Consider the following 14,847-nt stretch of genomic DNA (forward strand, 5'->3'; position numbering starts at 1 on the left):
GACCGGACAGACTTCCACTTTAATAAATTCATCTAATATCATTAAGTTCCTCCTGGGTGAGGGTCCTACACCTTTCCCAGAGATCAGAAGAGGAAATGTCAATTATACTCTGACATAGTCACTTATTAAGAAAATAGCAGTCTCCATCGATTGGGAACTCAGACACTCCTTACTGATTTATTGATAGAAGAAAAAACTATCAAACTATAAAATATCGTATCAGTTTGCAATAAGTAATAGCCTGTCTTTAGCATGTATAATTTATTCTAAAGATGTATCATAAACTACTGCTAAATGCTAACTTTTGTCAAGAGACAAAACTATACTTCCAGGAGGCCCAGTATCTTCAAGGAAAAAATGGAATACAATGTTAATATAAAATCAACATTTGGTGTGAACAGTTATAAAACTGAGGGAGAAAAATGTGTCTAAATAATCCCAAAGAGAATCTCCAAAACTGTTTACAGAATGTTTTCTTCTTCGCTTGTCTTGAACTTAGTATACAAGGTTAACAACATTTTTTTTTCAAGACAGGGTTTCTCTGTGTAGCCCTAGCTGTCCTGAAACTCACTCTTTAGATCCAGGCTGGCCTCGAACTCACAGAGATGGACCTGCCTTTGCCTCCCAAGTGCTGGGACTAAAGGTGTGCGTCACCAGTGCCCAGAGGTAAAATCTTTTTTAAACCTGCTATTTCATGCCTACCAGCTAAGGTTTAATCAATATTATCTAGGAGACATGTAGCAAAAAGAGTTGAAGCAGTCAGGAGTGGTGGCACACACCCTTAGTCCAAGCACTTGGCAGGTGGAGGCAGAGGCAGGTGGAGCTCTGTAAAAGTTTGAGCTCTTTCCCTGGCTCTGAACTTGTTAGTTATGTGAGACCTCGGAAAAGTCACTCAACATCTCATCTGTAAACACTGATATGATAATAGCGACCCTTCCATATGCTTATTGTGATAACTAAATTACTTGACACACATTAAGTGCTCAAAACAAATGCCAGACTCAAAGAACAAATATAAGTATTTTCTATTATTATTATTATTATTATTATTATTATTATTATAGAAATTTTTCTCAGTAGAATAACTTATTTAAAATATTGCTGTGTTTGGGCAATTATATTAAAAAGAAAAAGAAAACTTTAATTATTGATAGGGTTTCTAAATATGTACTATTTAATTATGATTTGGAATCAATAACTCCAAAATATCTCAAAACTGAGCTTGACCGAAAGCTAAAATTGACTTTGTGTCTTGTGTGAAATCCTCTAGAGAGAGCAAAAGGTTCCACTCCATTACAGCAGGTCTTCTATCCCCCTTTCCAAAATTCATTCATGATCAATAAATAAGAAAATATTCCCCCTTCTTTCACATGATTCCCTGCACTCTGCTGAAGGTTGGTTATGAGTCTTAGTATCTGCTTTGATACACTGCTAGGTAGAATCCTTCAGAGGCCCTCTGTGGTAGGCTCCTGTCCTGTTACTTGTTTTCTCCTATGTCCAATGCACCTCCCATTTGTTTTTCTAAGTAAGGATTGATCATCTTACCCTGGGTCTTCTTTCTTGTTTATCTTCTTTAGGTGAATAGATTTCATTATGTTTATCATATCTTATATGTTTATATAAGTAAGTATATACCATGTGTGTCTTTCTCCTTCTGGGATACCTCACTCAGAATGATCTTTTCTAGATCCCACCATTTGCCTGTAAATTTTATGATTTCCTCGTTTTTTATTGCTGAGTAGTATTCCATTGTGTGACGTGGAGAGGATAGGAGTTTCACAAGGACCAAATATATCTGGGCACAGGGGTCTTATATTAGACTGTTTCTCCAACCAAGGACCCATGCATGGATATAACCTAGAACCTCTGCTCGGATGTAGCCCGTGGTAGCTCAGTAACCAAGTGGGTTTCCCTAGTAAGAGGGAACAGGGACTATTTCTGACATGAACTCAATGGCTGGCTCTTTGACACCCCCACCCCAAGGGAGGAGCAGCCCTGCTAGGCCACAGAGGAGGACTTTGCAGCCAGTCCTGAAGATACCTGATAAAACAGGGTAAGATGAAAGGGAAGGAGGTCCTCCCCTATCAATAGACTTGGAAAGGGGTAGAGAGGAAATGAGAGAGGGAGGGTAGGGTTGGGAGGGAATGAGGGAGAGGGATACAACTGGCATACAGAGTTAATAAAATGTAACTAATAATAAAAATAAAGAAAATACAAGTGTAAGGATGCTGGGTGGACAGTACTTTGTAAGGTGGCATCCCAATGGACAAAGATATCTGGGCACATGTGTTCAACCCAACACTCAAGATGGACTGAAAGAGAAGAGGGCCCATAGGCGGGGCCTGTCCCTACCCCATTCTGAGCCGTGGAAGGCCATGGCTCCTCTGACTTCAGTGTGTACCTGAGGATCTCACACCTAAGCTGTTAGGCAGGAGAGAGTGTGTGGCTCTAATCATGTAGGCTCCTCACCTGCTTTGGTTCGAAATCACTTAGGTTAGGGAAAACTGCCCACAACAAGGTTGGGTCCGGGTCCACAATATAATGTTGGTCTCCACTAAGCATAAAGTGTTCTTTGGTCTCTCTTTGTCTTCTCTGTGCATTAAGCTCCCATGGCCTCACGTGGAGCAGTGCTTTGACCCTGAATATCTCTAGTTCCCCAAACTGTCACTGCATCGCAGCCTTATACCATGAGAAAAACACTAGCTTGCTAACTTGGGCATACTTTCTGGGCTTAGTCAGTGCTTCATCCAGAATTAGCATATTTTAAAAGGCTCCTGAGAAAGGTCAACATAAAAGAATGAACAAAACAGATGTTATCTCTCAAAGGTATTTTGAACTTTTAATACAAAGTTGTGCAGTTAAGGACAAACGTGATCTCCATGCCTATAATAGTTACACCCTAGGGCTGTGACATATAGCTCAATGGTTGAAACCCTAAGCTGCGTCCCTGATGCTACAATAAAAAGAAGGAAAAAGCTGCTCACTTTCATTATTTATAAATACAAACTCAAAAACACTGAAAAACAGTTTAGTTTCCCAACAGTTTAGTTTAATGCTTGGAATGGATTGTTTTCAAAATTGTTCTCCCTAGAGTAATAATGATGACATAAATAATGGCTCTTTTATGCTCACATATGTAATCCTGCTTTTCTCAAAGTAATGCTAAACAGATCACAAATAAGGTGAGTTAAAATGCTACTGCTCAAAATAAAGCAGATAATACCCTCTTTTAAACACACCCTCACAAGACATTACAAACAAAACTGCAAGTAAACTCAATTTTAAATCTAAGAGACAATTTTAACACTTTTTGTCATACTAGATCTCACTGCTATTGGTGTCTGCTACAATACATTGCCCAGGCCAATACTTTTTTAATTAATTCATTTACTTACTTTAAAGCCTGATCCAAGCCCCCTCCCTCCTCTCCTCCCAGTCCCACACTCATACCTTCCACTCCCTCATTCACCTCCCTCCTTCTCAGAAAAGAAGAGGCCTCCCCATGGGTACCAACCCACCCTGGCAGCAGGACCAACTGCATCCTCTCCCAATGAGGCCAGACAAAGCAGCCTAACTATGGGACACGGATCCAAAGGCAGGTAACAGAGTCAGAGATAGCTGTGCTCCTATTGTTGGGGAATCCATATGAAGAACAAGCTGCACATCTGCTACATATGTGTAGGGGGCCTAGGCATAGCCTAGGCATGCTCTTTGGTTGATGGTTCAGGCTCTGTGAGTCTACATGGGCCCAGGTTACTTTACTCTGTAGGTCTTCTTGTGGTATCCTTGACCTCCCGGCTCCCTCAATCTTTCTCCCAACACTTCCACAAGACTTCCCAAGCTTCGTCAGGCCAATACTTCAACAATAAAAAATGCTACAGAAGTTGTCCCTTGGTTATTATTATTGTTATTATTAGTATAGTTACATGCTAATAATTATAGTCACTAATTATAGTAAGTTTTGTTGTAGTCCATTGCAAGAACAGGAGTATAAAGATGAACTGGGATGCAGATGTGAATACATTCAATAAAACTCCAAACAAGCCTTGTAGTCCATAGTGAAAACACTTATAAAAACACAATACTTTGCAAAGCTGACAGATTTTACGACAAAAAAATACTTATTGATGTATTATTACCTTAGATTTATGCTGAGAATCCAATTCAATGACTCTCTCTCCTCCTCTTATAACCAGTGGTTCATTCAATGGTGATATGACAAAGGAAAGCTCAAAAAGTCACTGTGCCCCTGAGCCTCCTGTAGTCATGTAAAGATGGATTCTTTTTACATATACAATGCTATGACTATGGCAATTTGGGCATTCGGCTTGAATGTGGAATTCTTTTAATAGTCACTGTTACTAAGGCTGAACACAGATGCAGAGAGCTTCATTGAGCTTCTCCCTGGCCACTCACTGCCTGATCAGTTGCTCTAGCATTCAGAAGCACCAGGCTGTCTTCGGATGTTTCTTCATAATGCCCTGCTGTGCCTGAGGTGTTATTTGACAGTAAATGTTCAACTGACATTTTACTATACAAAATTTAACTGCCTGTTTTCTTCATTATAAAAGGGAATGGTTGGGACAACTATCCAGGGGTAACCACAGTATGTGGTTAACCCCTCAATGGCTGTGTAATTGTATTATATTCTTTAAACCTTAATATAGTCTCCAAACAAGGAGGGGTGCAAATATATAAATTCTAAGAATTATAGCAAACACTGATTAACAGGCACTTCTGAAACCTTTCATCAAAATATAACAAGGCATTTTACCCAGGGTTTTATTCTTCATTCTCTCAAGAAGTGCTATTAAAAGTCACACCAGGAAAGCACTGAAATATGAAACCACTCCTGAGGTGAAATGTGATCATACTTCTATGACAATTTCAGAGAAAGTAAGCATTCCGACTGAAGCTGTTGGTACAGTTAAGACAAAGCCACCTAAGAGGTTCAGTGCCTCATGTTCAGCTGGTTCATGCTTCACGGAGCGGGAGCCCATCTGAAGCTCCAAATGCCATGGCATGCTAACAACTATCCTAGCAGCAAAGGCTGGTCAGCTCCATGGGCAGTCAGGTTCTGTTTTGTTTTTAAATTGCGTCTTCAGTTTGTTATTTAAAGGTTGTCTCAGGGTTAAGATTGCTGTGATGAAACACCATGACCAAAGCAACTTGGGGAGGAAAGGGTTTATTCAGCTTAAGCTCCCACAGCACTGTTAATCCTATGTGGACAGGAACTCACACAGAGCAGGAACCTTGACACAGGAGCTGACGCAGAGGCCACAGAAGGGTGGTGCTTACTGTCTTATTCCTCATGGCCTGCTCAGCCTGCTTTCCTATAGAACCTAGGGCTACCAGCCCAAGGATGGCACCACCCACAATGAGCTGGGCCCTCCCCCATCATTCAGAAATTTATAGTACCATCTTAAAGTGGCATTTTCTCAGTTGAGGTCAAGACTAGCCAGCATATGAGTAAAGGAAAGGAAATCTACGTGATGTGGTATACACTCACGTATAAGTGGATACTAGACATAATATAGGATAAACCTACACAAACCTGTATACCTAAAGAAACCAAGCAAAAAGGAGGACCCTCCTGGGTAAGATGATCAATCCTCACTTAGAAAGACTAAAAGGATGGACATTGGAAAAAGGAGAAAACAAGAAACAGGACAGGAGCCTACCACAGAGGGCCTCTGAAAAACTCTACCCAACAGTGTATCAAAGCAGATGCTGAGACTCATAACCAAACTCTGGGCAGAGTGCAGGGAATCTTATGAAAGAAGGGGGAAACAGTAAGACCTGGAGGGGACTGGAGCACCACAAGGAGCAACAGAACCAAAAAATCTGGGTCCAGGAGTCTTTTCTGAGACTGATACTCCAACCAAGGACCATTCATGGATATAACCTAGAACCCCTGCTCAGATGTAGCCCATGGCAGGTCAATATCCAAGTGGGTTTCCTAGTAATGGGAACAAGGACTGTCTCTGACATGAACTAAGTGGCTGGCTCTTTGACCACCTCCCCCTGAGGGGGTGGGCAGCCTTGCCAGGCCACAAAGGAGGACAAAGCAGCCAGTCCTGTGAGACCTGATAAGCTCGGGTCAGATGCAAGGGGAGGAGGACCTCCCCTATCAGTGGACTTGGAGAGGAGCAAGGGAGGAGATGAGGAAGGGAGGATGGGATTGGGAGGGAATAAGGGAGGGGGCTACAGCTGGGATACAAAGTGAATAAACTGTCGTTAATATAAAAAAATTTTAAAAAAGAACTCTACATGATGATTAATTCCCAAGCTAAACTAAGCATATATAACTCTGGCATGCCTGCAGTTGTTTAAGTAGTTTGTAATCATATTTCATTTCATATTATAACTGTTTATAAAAATGTGTTCAGAGTTCCAATTGAAATCCTCTTCATCTCACTCCCTATAATAATATGTATTCAGTGTACCAGGTATCTGGTCCCTCTATGTATCAATCTAAAGAAAACACAATTATTCTCAAAGTTCCATTGTCATTTTAGAGACACAGGAAATTAATGGGCCTAGTGTAAAACAAAAATGAGCTTCAAAACTGACACCACAAAAGAGTTGTGAGTTCCATTAGCCAATATGACACCAGCCAAGCTGCTTTTTTTCACACATAGCATGGGCCAGGCGGGAAGGGCTGTTACTCCCTTCCTGAACCACAGAGCTCCAGATGTTCTAAACTGGAGATGGAAGGCACAGAAGAAGCAAATCACCTCACAGCCCAAGGTTCTGAGTCCCCGTGCATTCAGCCTGTTTCTAACCTAGAAACTGTTGAATTGTGAGCTTACTACATCTGAGGACATGCATGATAACACAACTGCAGATGCTCAGCAGACATAGCTTTGAATCCAGACTCTATCACGAAATAGGTCTCTCTGTACCTCCCTTACATCAAAGGACTCACTGGAAGAATATGAAATGCCTGAAATAGGAAATGTGTGTTTAAGCCATAGTAGGCAACACTTAATGTAAATTACATTCTCTCTGCCTCTCTGATGAGTCATAAGTTCATCGTGAGTCAACTGGTACCCAAGGTGCATCTCTGAGGCTGTAGCTCACAAAACCAGATATGTAAGACTGGTCATGATAACACCTTAATGAAGCATGGACCACAGCAATTTTAAGCATTCCTTTAGATGCTCTGTTGTATGTCTCAGATCCTCACTCCTAGCACCTGTCTTCATCCCACATACCACGCAGTTCGATGGATGTGACAGGGTCTACTCTTCCTTGCCTGGGTTAGATATACCTCGTTGGAATCAAAAGAAAACAGACAAGCGTAGAATCTATCAACACGTCATGTGCACTAGGAACAAAATGAACCACTTTCAAAATATTTGTGCATGTCAGCTCCACTACCTAATGCAAACAATAAGCTACACTGTTTCTGTTTCTTATTTCTACAACATTATAGTTATAGTACTATTAGCTACAACTTAAAATGATTAATATTTTAAATATTAGATATTGACATCAAATACTAGACAAGCAGTCTAATTTATTAGAAATATAATTAAAAACTAAGTAGTACAATAATATTAGATATTACTTAACTGTTACCATTTTCCTAGCTTTTCAGCTTAAATCACATATCAAGAAAAAAAACTAAGATGGACTCAATGAATAATATGGTCTATTAAATATACTTAGCAAAACATGACACATTTATCAATGGCAATTCTGTAGAAAATAATCATGTAGGAAAAAGAAGTAAATGGATTACAGGAAATCTAGCTAAATTCTTATAATATATTTTTTAAAAATCTAAGCCTGAGAGTGTAAGGGAGAAAATCACAATGACATTAGAAAGGGTTGGTGAAGATGGGCACAGATAAGCAGTGTAATTGTTTCCATCAGCTCAGAAGGAAATTGTTTTCTCAGCTATACACATGTTTTCAAATTAGGAAGGGCAAATTAACTGAAAATATTCTTTTAATTAATATACAAGGAAGTCTGTTTTCTGGTAGGACAGAGGAATGCATTTTTCTGATCCAATATTCATGCTAATAGAGAATTCACATTAAAATAATTAAAACCAAGAATCTAAATCAGTCTGAAAAGATTTTAATGTTTGACAAATCACCACCTTTCTTTGGCCCACAGGTATGGTCAGAAATGTCAACTCTTGTTGAAGCAGCCCAAATGAAAAAGATACAAGTGTCATGGGGTTTTTTGACAGGGAAAAGTACAGGACAGCTTAGAGAATTGATTATCTATCTGCCTAGCTGTAGAGCTCTAAAGGTTGTGATGAATCTAAACACAATCTAAAAGAAACAGAGGTTAAAGAATAACTGTCACTGTATTAATAACAGCATTCATTAATATTTACAGAATTAATTACATTATAAGGGTTTTTCTATGTAGCCCTGGAATTAGCTCTGTAGACCACGCTGGCCTCAAGCTCAATATAGAATATGTATTTATGCATTTCTTACATGTATTTTTGGTTGAATATGAAATATCCCCCTACCCACCTCCCAAAAAACTCATGTATTAAAAGTTTGATTCTCAGTGCAATGTTCAGAGGTGGCACTTTGAGAATATAATTGGATCATAAGGGCTGAGACCTAATTAGTAGATTGATCCATCATGAGGTCATAATTTGATGTGATTATTGTGATGTGATTATAGTGAGAAATAGGAGCTGAGGCCCAATTGCAGGAAGCAAATCACTGGAGTAAAAGGAACATGCCATTGAAATGTAAGCTTTGTCCTCAGTCTCTTCTCTGCTGCTATCCTCTGGTATGCCCTTCTGCTACTGTGTACTGCCTCAAGACAGGCCTAAAACACAGCCAGTGATGGTGGACTGAAATCTCTGAATCCATGAGCCAAAATAAATCTCTCCTCCTATGATGTACTAATTAGAATACAAAAAGTGACTAATACACACGGTCTGTACCTTTTTAGAAATCCTCATCTTTACCACATTAAAGCAACCAGGCCATGGGACAGAAGATTCAAGATGTAATAAAAATGTTACTGATCTCAATAAAAAATAGAAGAGAGCCCACCTGCCTCTCATCCCTGAGTAGAAGGAAAGGAAGGCCTCTGGGGGCAAATCCCAGCAACTGCCGCCCACCTGTTATCTGTCCATCTTTGGAGCATAAGGTCATCACAGTGACCGTAGTCAATCCTCTAGTCATCAAATGTTTGACACAAATTTGAAGGTGTGAAGCCAATAAAACATTAGCCAGATTTCATTGTACATGTTAACAACCTCAACGGTAAGTCACGATACACAGTCATAAATACATATGCCTGCAAATGCATGGATTATTTTGGAAACTGTAAATAAGAAAATATAAATGACTGTAGGACAGACTGTGTAAGTGGGAATACGGAGTAGCAAAAAGTCCTACTTTCACACTCCTTTGCAAGATTTAATTGTTTCAAATCATATGTACATTCTTCAAATAAACCTGATTTAAAATAGCCCATCTAATTTTGCAGTATCTTTAATTTTAAATACCGTTTGTTAAGTGTTTATTTGATTTTTCCTTTAAAGAGAAAATGTAATACTCTCCTGTCTTCCCTTTGTCACAAAAACAAATGTCAAAGCAAGAGAGGCACTCTTACTAGTCAATGACCCTTAGGTGACTAAACACCACACCACACGCCATTCAGATAATGGGGGTGGGGCTCGTTCATTTTGAGACCAGGTATAACCATGTACAGGAGGCTACATTCGAAATGAAGATCCTCCTGCGTCAGCTTCTCGAGTGCTGAGTCCCAAGCTTGCGTGACCACAACCCTTGGATTTCAAAGCTGTGGTAGAACACCTGGCAGCAAACCGCAATTTCAGAAAGGTAAACCTGCTGCAAGAATTGGTATGGTCCTTTCACCTCGAGACAACATTGTAAATAACCACTGCTTTTATAGTCATACGCCTTAAACCACCCTACAATGCCTATTTTCATGCACACAGTCCGAAAGTAGACTCAATATATTGTAATCTAAATGTACCTGTTTCATAGTTGTCATACTATTAAGCTTCAAGAGAATACGATTTCTGACTTGCAGGGTTAAAAGGGGGCCACTTCTCTTTTATCCAGTTCACATCCAGAATATAATTCTCTTTGCACATTATAGAAAAGAAAATACAAATAAACAAACTACTACGGGTTATTTAAAGTTACCATCCACTTTTAACATAGAAATCTCCCTGTCGCTTTTAAATTCCCATGTGTCCCTGTTGGGGGGAAAGCGTAGGGCTTGGAGATAAGTGAGTGTGGGCACAAACACTGGCGCTGGTAGCTTGGGGGAAGGTGCATCTTACACAGTGGTTGCTAGGTTTAAACCTAAGCAAGCTTTCTAGGCGACGAGCTTTCCCAGTGAGTCAGGTTGAATAGTAGGTGACTCCACGACCTTCTCTCACTGTCGGCTGTGGTGTGTTGTGAATCCACACGTGAGTGTGTATTCACACTGACTATCTACCAAGATCAACCTTAACTCACACGCACGTAGTGGTCACATGGATTTGTGCTAAGAGGCCCCTATTCCAGAGCCAATGTCAGGGCTCTTACCTAAAAACAAAAACAAAAAAAACCTCCAAAGTCACGCACCCAAAAGATGAACTTTCAAACAGAGGAAACAAGTTCAAAGTGGAAGACAGAAATAAATAAATAGGGGTGAAGAAAGGTTTACAATTCCTTGGCAGATGGATAAAGGCAAATCCTCTGGGGGGGTGGTAGGGGAGTCTGGGAACGTTTTCCCGGATGTGTGTTTTCTGCAGCACGAAGCCCCTGAGCAATTCCTTCATCCTTTCTATGCGGCAGCGTCGGCTGCAAACTCTGCCTGACTATCTGCAAAGTTCAGGCATTTCAGCATTTCGGGACCGTTTGTATCTGGGGGAGATTTTTTTCCACACACGCTTACAAGTAAGCTGTGCTTTCCCTTTGCTGTTCGGGAAAAGCTAGCCCTCCGCTGGAGGACGCACAGCCAGCCCGCAGGTCTGCGTTTATCCCAAGTCCTCCCTTCCTCCTCCCATCCACCGGTTAGTGAGGCTTGCAGGGAAAATGAGGGAAAGCATCCACCAAACCGCAGAGCGCAGAGCGCAGAAAGGAACTTTTCCTCCGCTGTCAGAGGGGAAGTCACTTCTTCTCAAGGCCGAGAGCTGAGTCTGGGAACCTCCGGACTAGGCAGGAAGGTCTGGCACTGAAGAAGGTGGGAGAAAACAATGCCCAGCCTGCGACGCCTGAGGCAAAGAACATCCTGCCAGGGTCCCCTACCTCCCCGTCACCCACATCCACGCTCTGGGCTGCTGCGGCTCCGCTTACCTTGATGATGCTGCTGCGCCGGGGGGTCGCTCGCGCAGCCTCCAGGAGACCGGCCTCGCCGTCCGCGGGGACCCCTGCAGGGCCCGGCAGCGCGACCCCGCTGCGACGGTCCCTCATCCGGCCACCCGAGGCCGCGGGGGCAGCGTCCCCGGAGGCAGCGTCGGCGCCGGCTCGGGGGTCGTCCTCGCCCGCGGCAGCGTCAAGAGGCGCCGGACCCTCCCTGCCAGCCGCGCCCTCAGCCATGGCCAAAGCACGTTCCGGGCTCCCGGCGAGACAGCTCGACCGACCGCGGTGTCCAGCCCCTGGGCACGGGTGCGCTCGGGCACCGGGGAGGCAGCCCCGCTCGACTTTGTTTCAGCGCCCGACGGCGGCTGCAGCGGCGGCCGCAACTTTGTGGAGAGGAGACATCGCTCGCTCGGAGGCGTCCTCGGGCTGTGGTCCAGGAGGTCAGCGGGCCGGCGCGGGCCGGCGGCGGGGGCGGGGAGAAGATGCGAGGAGCGGGAGGGAGAGGCAGGAGGAAAAAAAAAAAAAAAAAGCAGCGGGAGGCACCGGAGATGTGATGCGAACGCCCGCTCCGCCGCGCAGACAAAAGGCAAGCGGGCGCCGGGCCAGCGGCCTCCCGAGCCGGGACGCGCGTGGCCGGAGCGGAGACTGCGGACGGGCCAACCGCCACCTGCCCGCCGACCGCGGCGCGGTGGCCCCAGGAAGTGTGGCGGCGGCGGCCTCCACTCCGCTGGCCTGTGACAGGGAGGGAAGACTTGTTTTGACAGCCCGTGGGGATTGGCAGGCGTCTGGGCCTCTCAGGAGCCGAGGCTCGCCGGGGGGGTTCGGCCCGACCAATCCCCACTGCCGAGGGGTGTGCCCGAGCGCGAAGAATGGAATGTGTTCGGAGCTCGTCTGCCGCCCGCCCGCCGGGCCCGGCCCGGGTACTAGGCGAGGGTGCGCGCGCCGGTGTGCTCACCCGCAGGCGCTTGGAGTACATTTTAGGAAGTTTGGAAACGCGCGGGCAGCTCGAAGGTGCACCAGGAAGGGGGGGTGGGGGCTGCGGGGGCGGGGAGGAGCCGGAGAAAACACCCGAAGAAACAGCAGATCTGGGAGAAAGAGGGTGTTGAGTGAGAATGCCAGAGCATTTGGTGCGGTGGTGACACTTGGCACGGCCAGTGGTTAATCACAGGCTCTCCTGCCAATCCTTAGAAGTCAAGTCCACGCGCTGCGACCCCGGAGTTCCACAGTCTGTTTCAGGTTCTACCAGTGGGTTCTCCCTTCACTCTGCAATCTAAGGAAATACGACAAGGAGTTGGATGAAGGGGGTTAGGGGATGAGAAAACGGACTAACGCAAACCCTGGGAACGGCGACGACTAACAGAACACAGATGATGAAAGTCACATAACTACACAGTTATTGGCAGGTTTAACCTCTACCGATTGGCAGGTTTAGCCTCTGCCGTAAAATGTTCCTGACAAGGATTCAGCCTCCTTTCTACATGCAAGTCTAAGTAAATCCATTTTGCTCCTTTCACCAAGGTAGTAACCAAGAAGAGAGATCTTCGCGTGGATTCAATAGAATTAACCACACCATGGGCAAATGCAGACGACGGCTCTCAGGTCCCCGGACAGTTGGAAGATGGCATTTTTCATTTAAAAGATTTGCAGCATCGAGGTCTGCATTAAACACCACTGAGAGCAAAAACGCTTTTCAATTACTAATAATTTCATAATTCAAGATTTTACATCTTCCTTAGCGTGGCCAAAAAGCACCGAGAAATTCTTCAGCAGAGCCAGAATTTTATTAGAATCCTAGCACTTTAAGGAGGCAGTGGGGTCTTGAGGGTCATCCAGGACAGCTCTTTCATTCAACAGATGAAGTGAGAGCCAGGGAGCCCGGTCTACCGACTGGGTAGTGCAAACACTGAAATGAGATCCGCTTCCCTGGGTCTCCTCACTTCTTTAGCTAGCTCCCCTGAGCCTACAGCCAGCCAGAACTGGATGGGGCTCTTGGGAGGATTCATAGTTGACATTTACCATCTCTTAGGGAAAACTGGCAAGACTTGGCTTTACCTTTTCTTTAAATATAAATGCAACCCAGAAATGAATGTCCTATGGACGGGCAGGGAGCTCTGGTTTTAGAAGCAACACCACCCTCTAGTGAGATGATGAGAACTGCATTCAAAATAGCAAGTGCTAGTTTACAATGGTGTTACATAGAAAACGCTTTTATTTTTATCCTCAGAAATGTAACCGGTTTTAGGCTATTGTTTTTCTGATAGTCAATGACTGCTTCATCTAACTTTTGTCTTTTACAGATATCAGGACTTCCGGTTTCTGTTACTTTAATAAAATTTCCACTTGTGAGTTGTCCTTTGAAGATGGTAAAGCTGCAGTTATCCCACTCACCATCTTCTGATAGGAGTATTATTTACCAGCATTTCCTATCCTACAGGTTTGTGTGTCTTTACATCCATATTAAGGTATTAAAATTAGCATCATCTAACAGTAAAAGTCAGTGACTTTCAAATAAAGAAAAGCCAGGAAGTACAGCATATGGTTTGCATAATGTTTTATGTTTCAAGAATATCCAGTTGGGCTAACCTATCTTCCTTTCCGTAGCAGTCTTCACTTGTGCCTTTTGTGAACACAAATGCATAGGTACGGCTAAGACTTTGAGCATCTCTTCATGGAAGCTGTCTACCTCACTCAGCCTTGAGAATGTTGGAGTGTTATCATCCCATTAGGTCCCAACTGTTAAGATTCTACCACCTTCCAAGAGAGCAAAGCTGCAGGCTATACTACATGGAGTTCGAGAGACAGTCAAGATCCAAACTCTAGGAGAAATGAAGCTGACACTGGTACAATTAACATGAATGGGTGATGGGTGTGCAGGATTGATTTTTCAGTGTCCAGGACAGCCATGACTGGATGGGACTTGAATATTATGAGAAATACATGTAGCAGGAAGAGTGCAGCATTTGAAATTACCATCTAGACATAACTGATTCCCTTGCCTTTTAGCTGGGTGTAGCTTTCAGCAGTTGAGCTGAGATTTAATTTATTTATTTTGATGTGTGTGTGTGTGTGTGTGTGTGTGTGTGTGTGTGTGCGTGCGCGCACACCGTGGGTGCATGTGGAGGTTATAGGATAACTGAGGCCGTTGGTTCTCCCCTTCCACCATGTGGGGTCCAGGAACTGGAATCAAGTCGCCAGGATTTAAGTGCCTTCATCCACTAACCCACCTTACAGGCCTCTACTTGAAACTTTCGATTCTTAGTTTCCTTTTCTGTAAAGTGGGTTTAGAATTCTTTATAGAGGGTTTTGTGGAACATGGGAAGTAGCTATCAAAATAACTCTCCCCTCCCACCCCCCATAACTTCTCAGCAATCAAGTCTCGATTTTCTCACTGGCTTCTTAGGTCCAGAGTTCTGAAGTGACTTCCCAGGATGAGCAGATTCAAGCTGACCTAGCCGATGGCTAGGTATTGGCTGCGTGTTTTCAAGCTGATTAGACCTGATGGGGGGGTCTGTCTAGTTGTCATCCAGCTGAGCCTCAGATT

At 43.7% G+C, this 14,847-nt stretch overlaps 1 protein-coding gene across 1 annotated transcript in view; it reads right to left on the minus strand.

Annotated features, from left to right (window-relative positions):
- Positions 1 to 11,782, minus strand: part of Plcl1 (phospholipase C like 1 (inactive)) — a 317,598-nt gene extending 305,816 nt beyond the window's left edge. The window contains exon 1 of the mRNA XM_055617026.1: positions 11,301 to 11,782. Within this exon, the coding sequence (XP_055473001.1) occupies positions 11,301 to 11,543 (243 nt within the window). The 5' untranslated portion in view covers positions 11,544 to 11,782. The remainder of the gene's footprint in view (positions 1 to 11,300) is intronic.
- Positions 11,783 to 14,847: the final 3,065 nt, after the last annotated feature.

Source organism: Psammomys obesus, unplaced genomic scaffold, assembly GCF_907164565.1.
Source record: "Psammomys obesus unplaced genomic scaffold, mPsaObe1.curated_primary_1811, whole genome shotgun sequence".
Classification (NCBI taxonomy): Eukaryota; Metazoa; Chordata; class Mammalia; order Rodentia; family Muridae; genus Psammomys; species Psammomys obesus.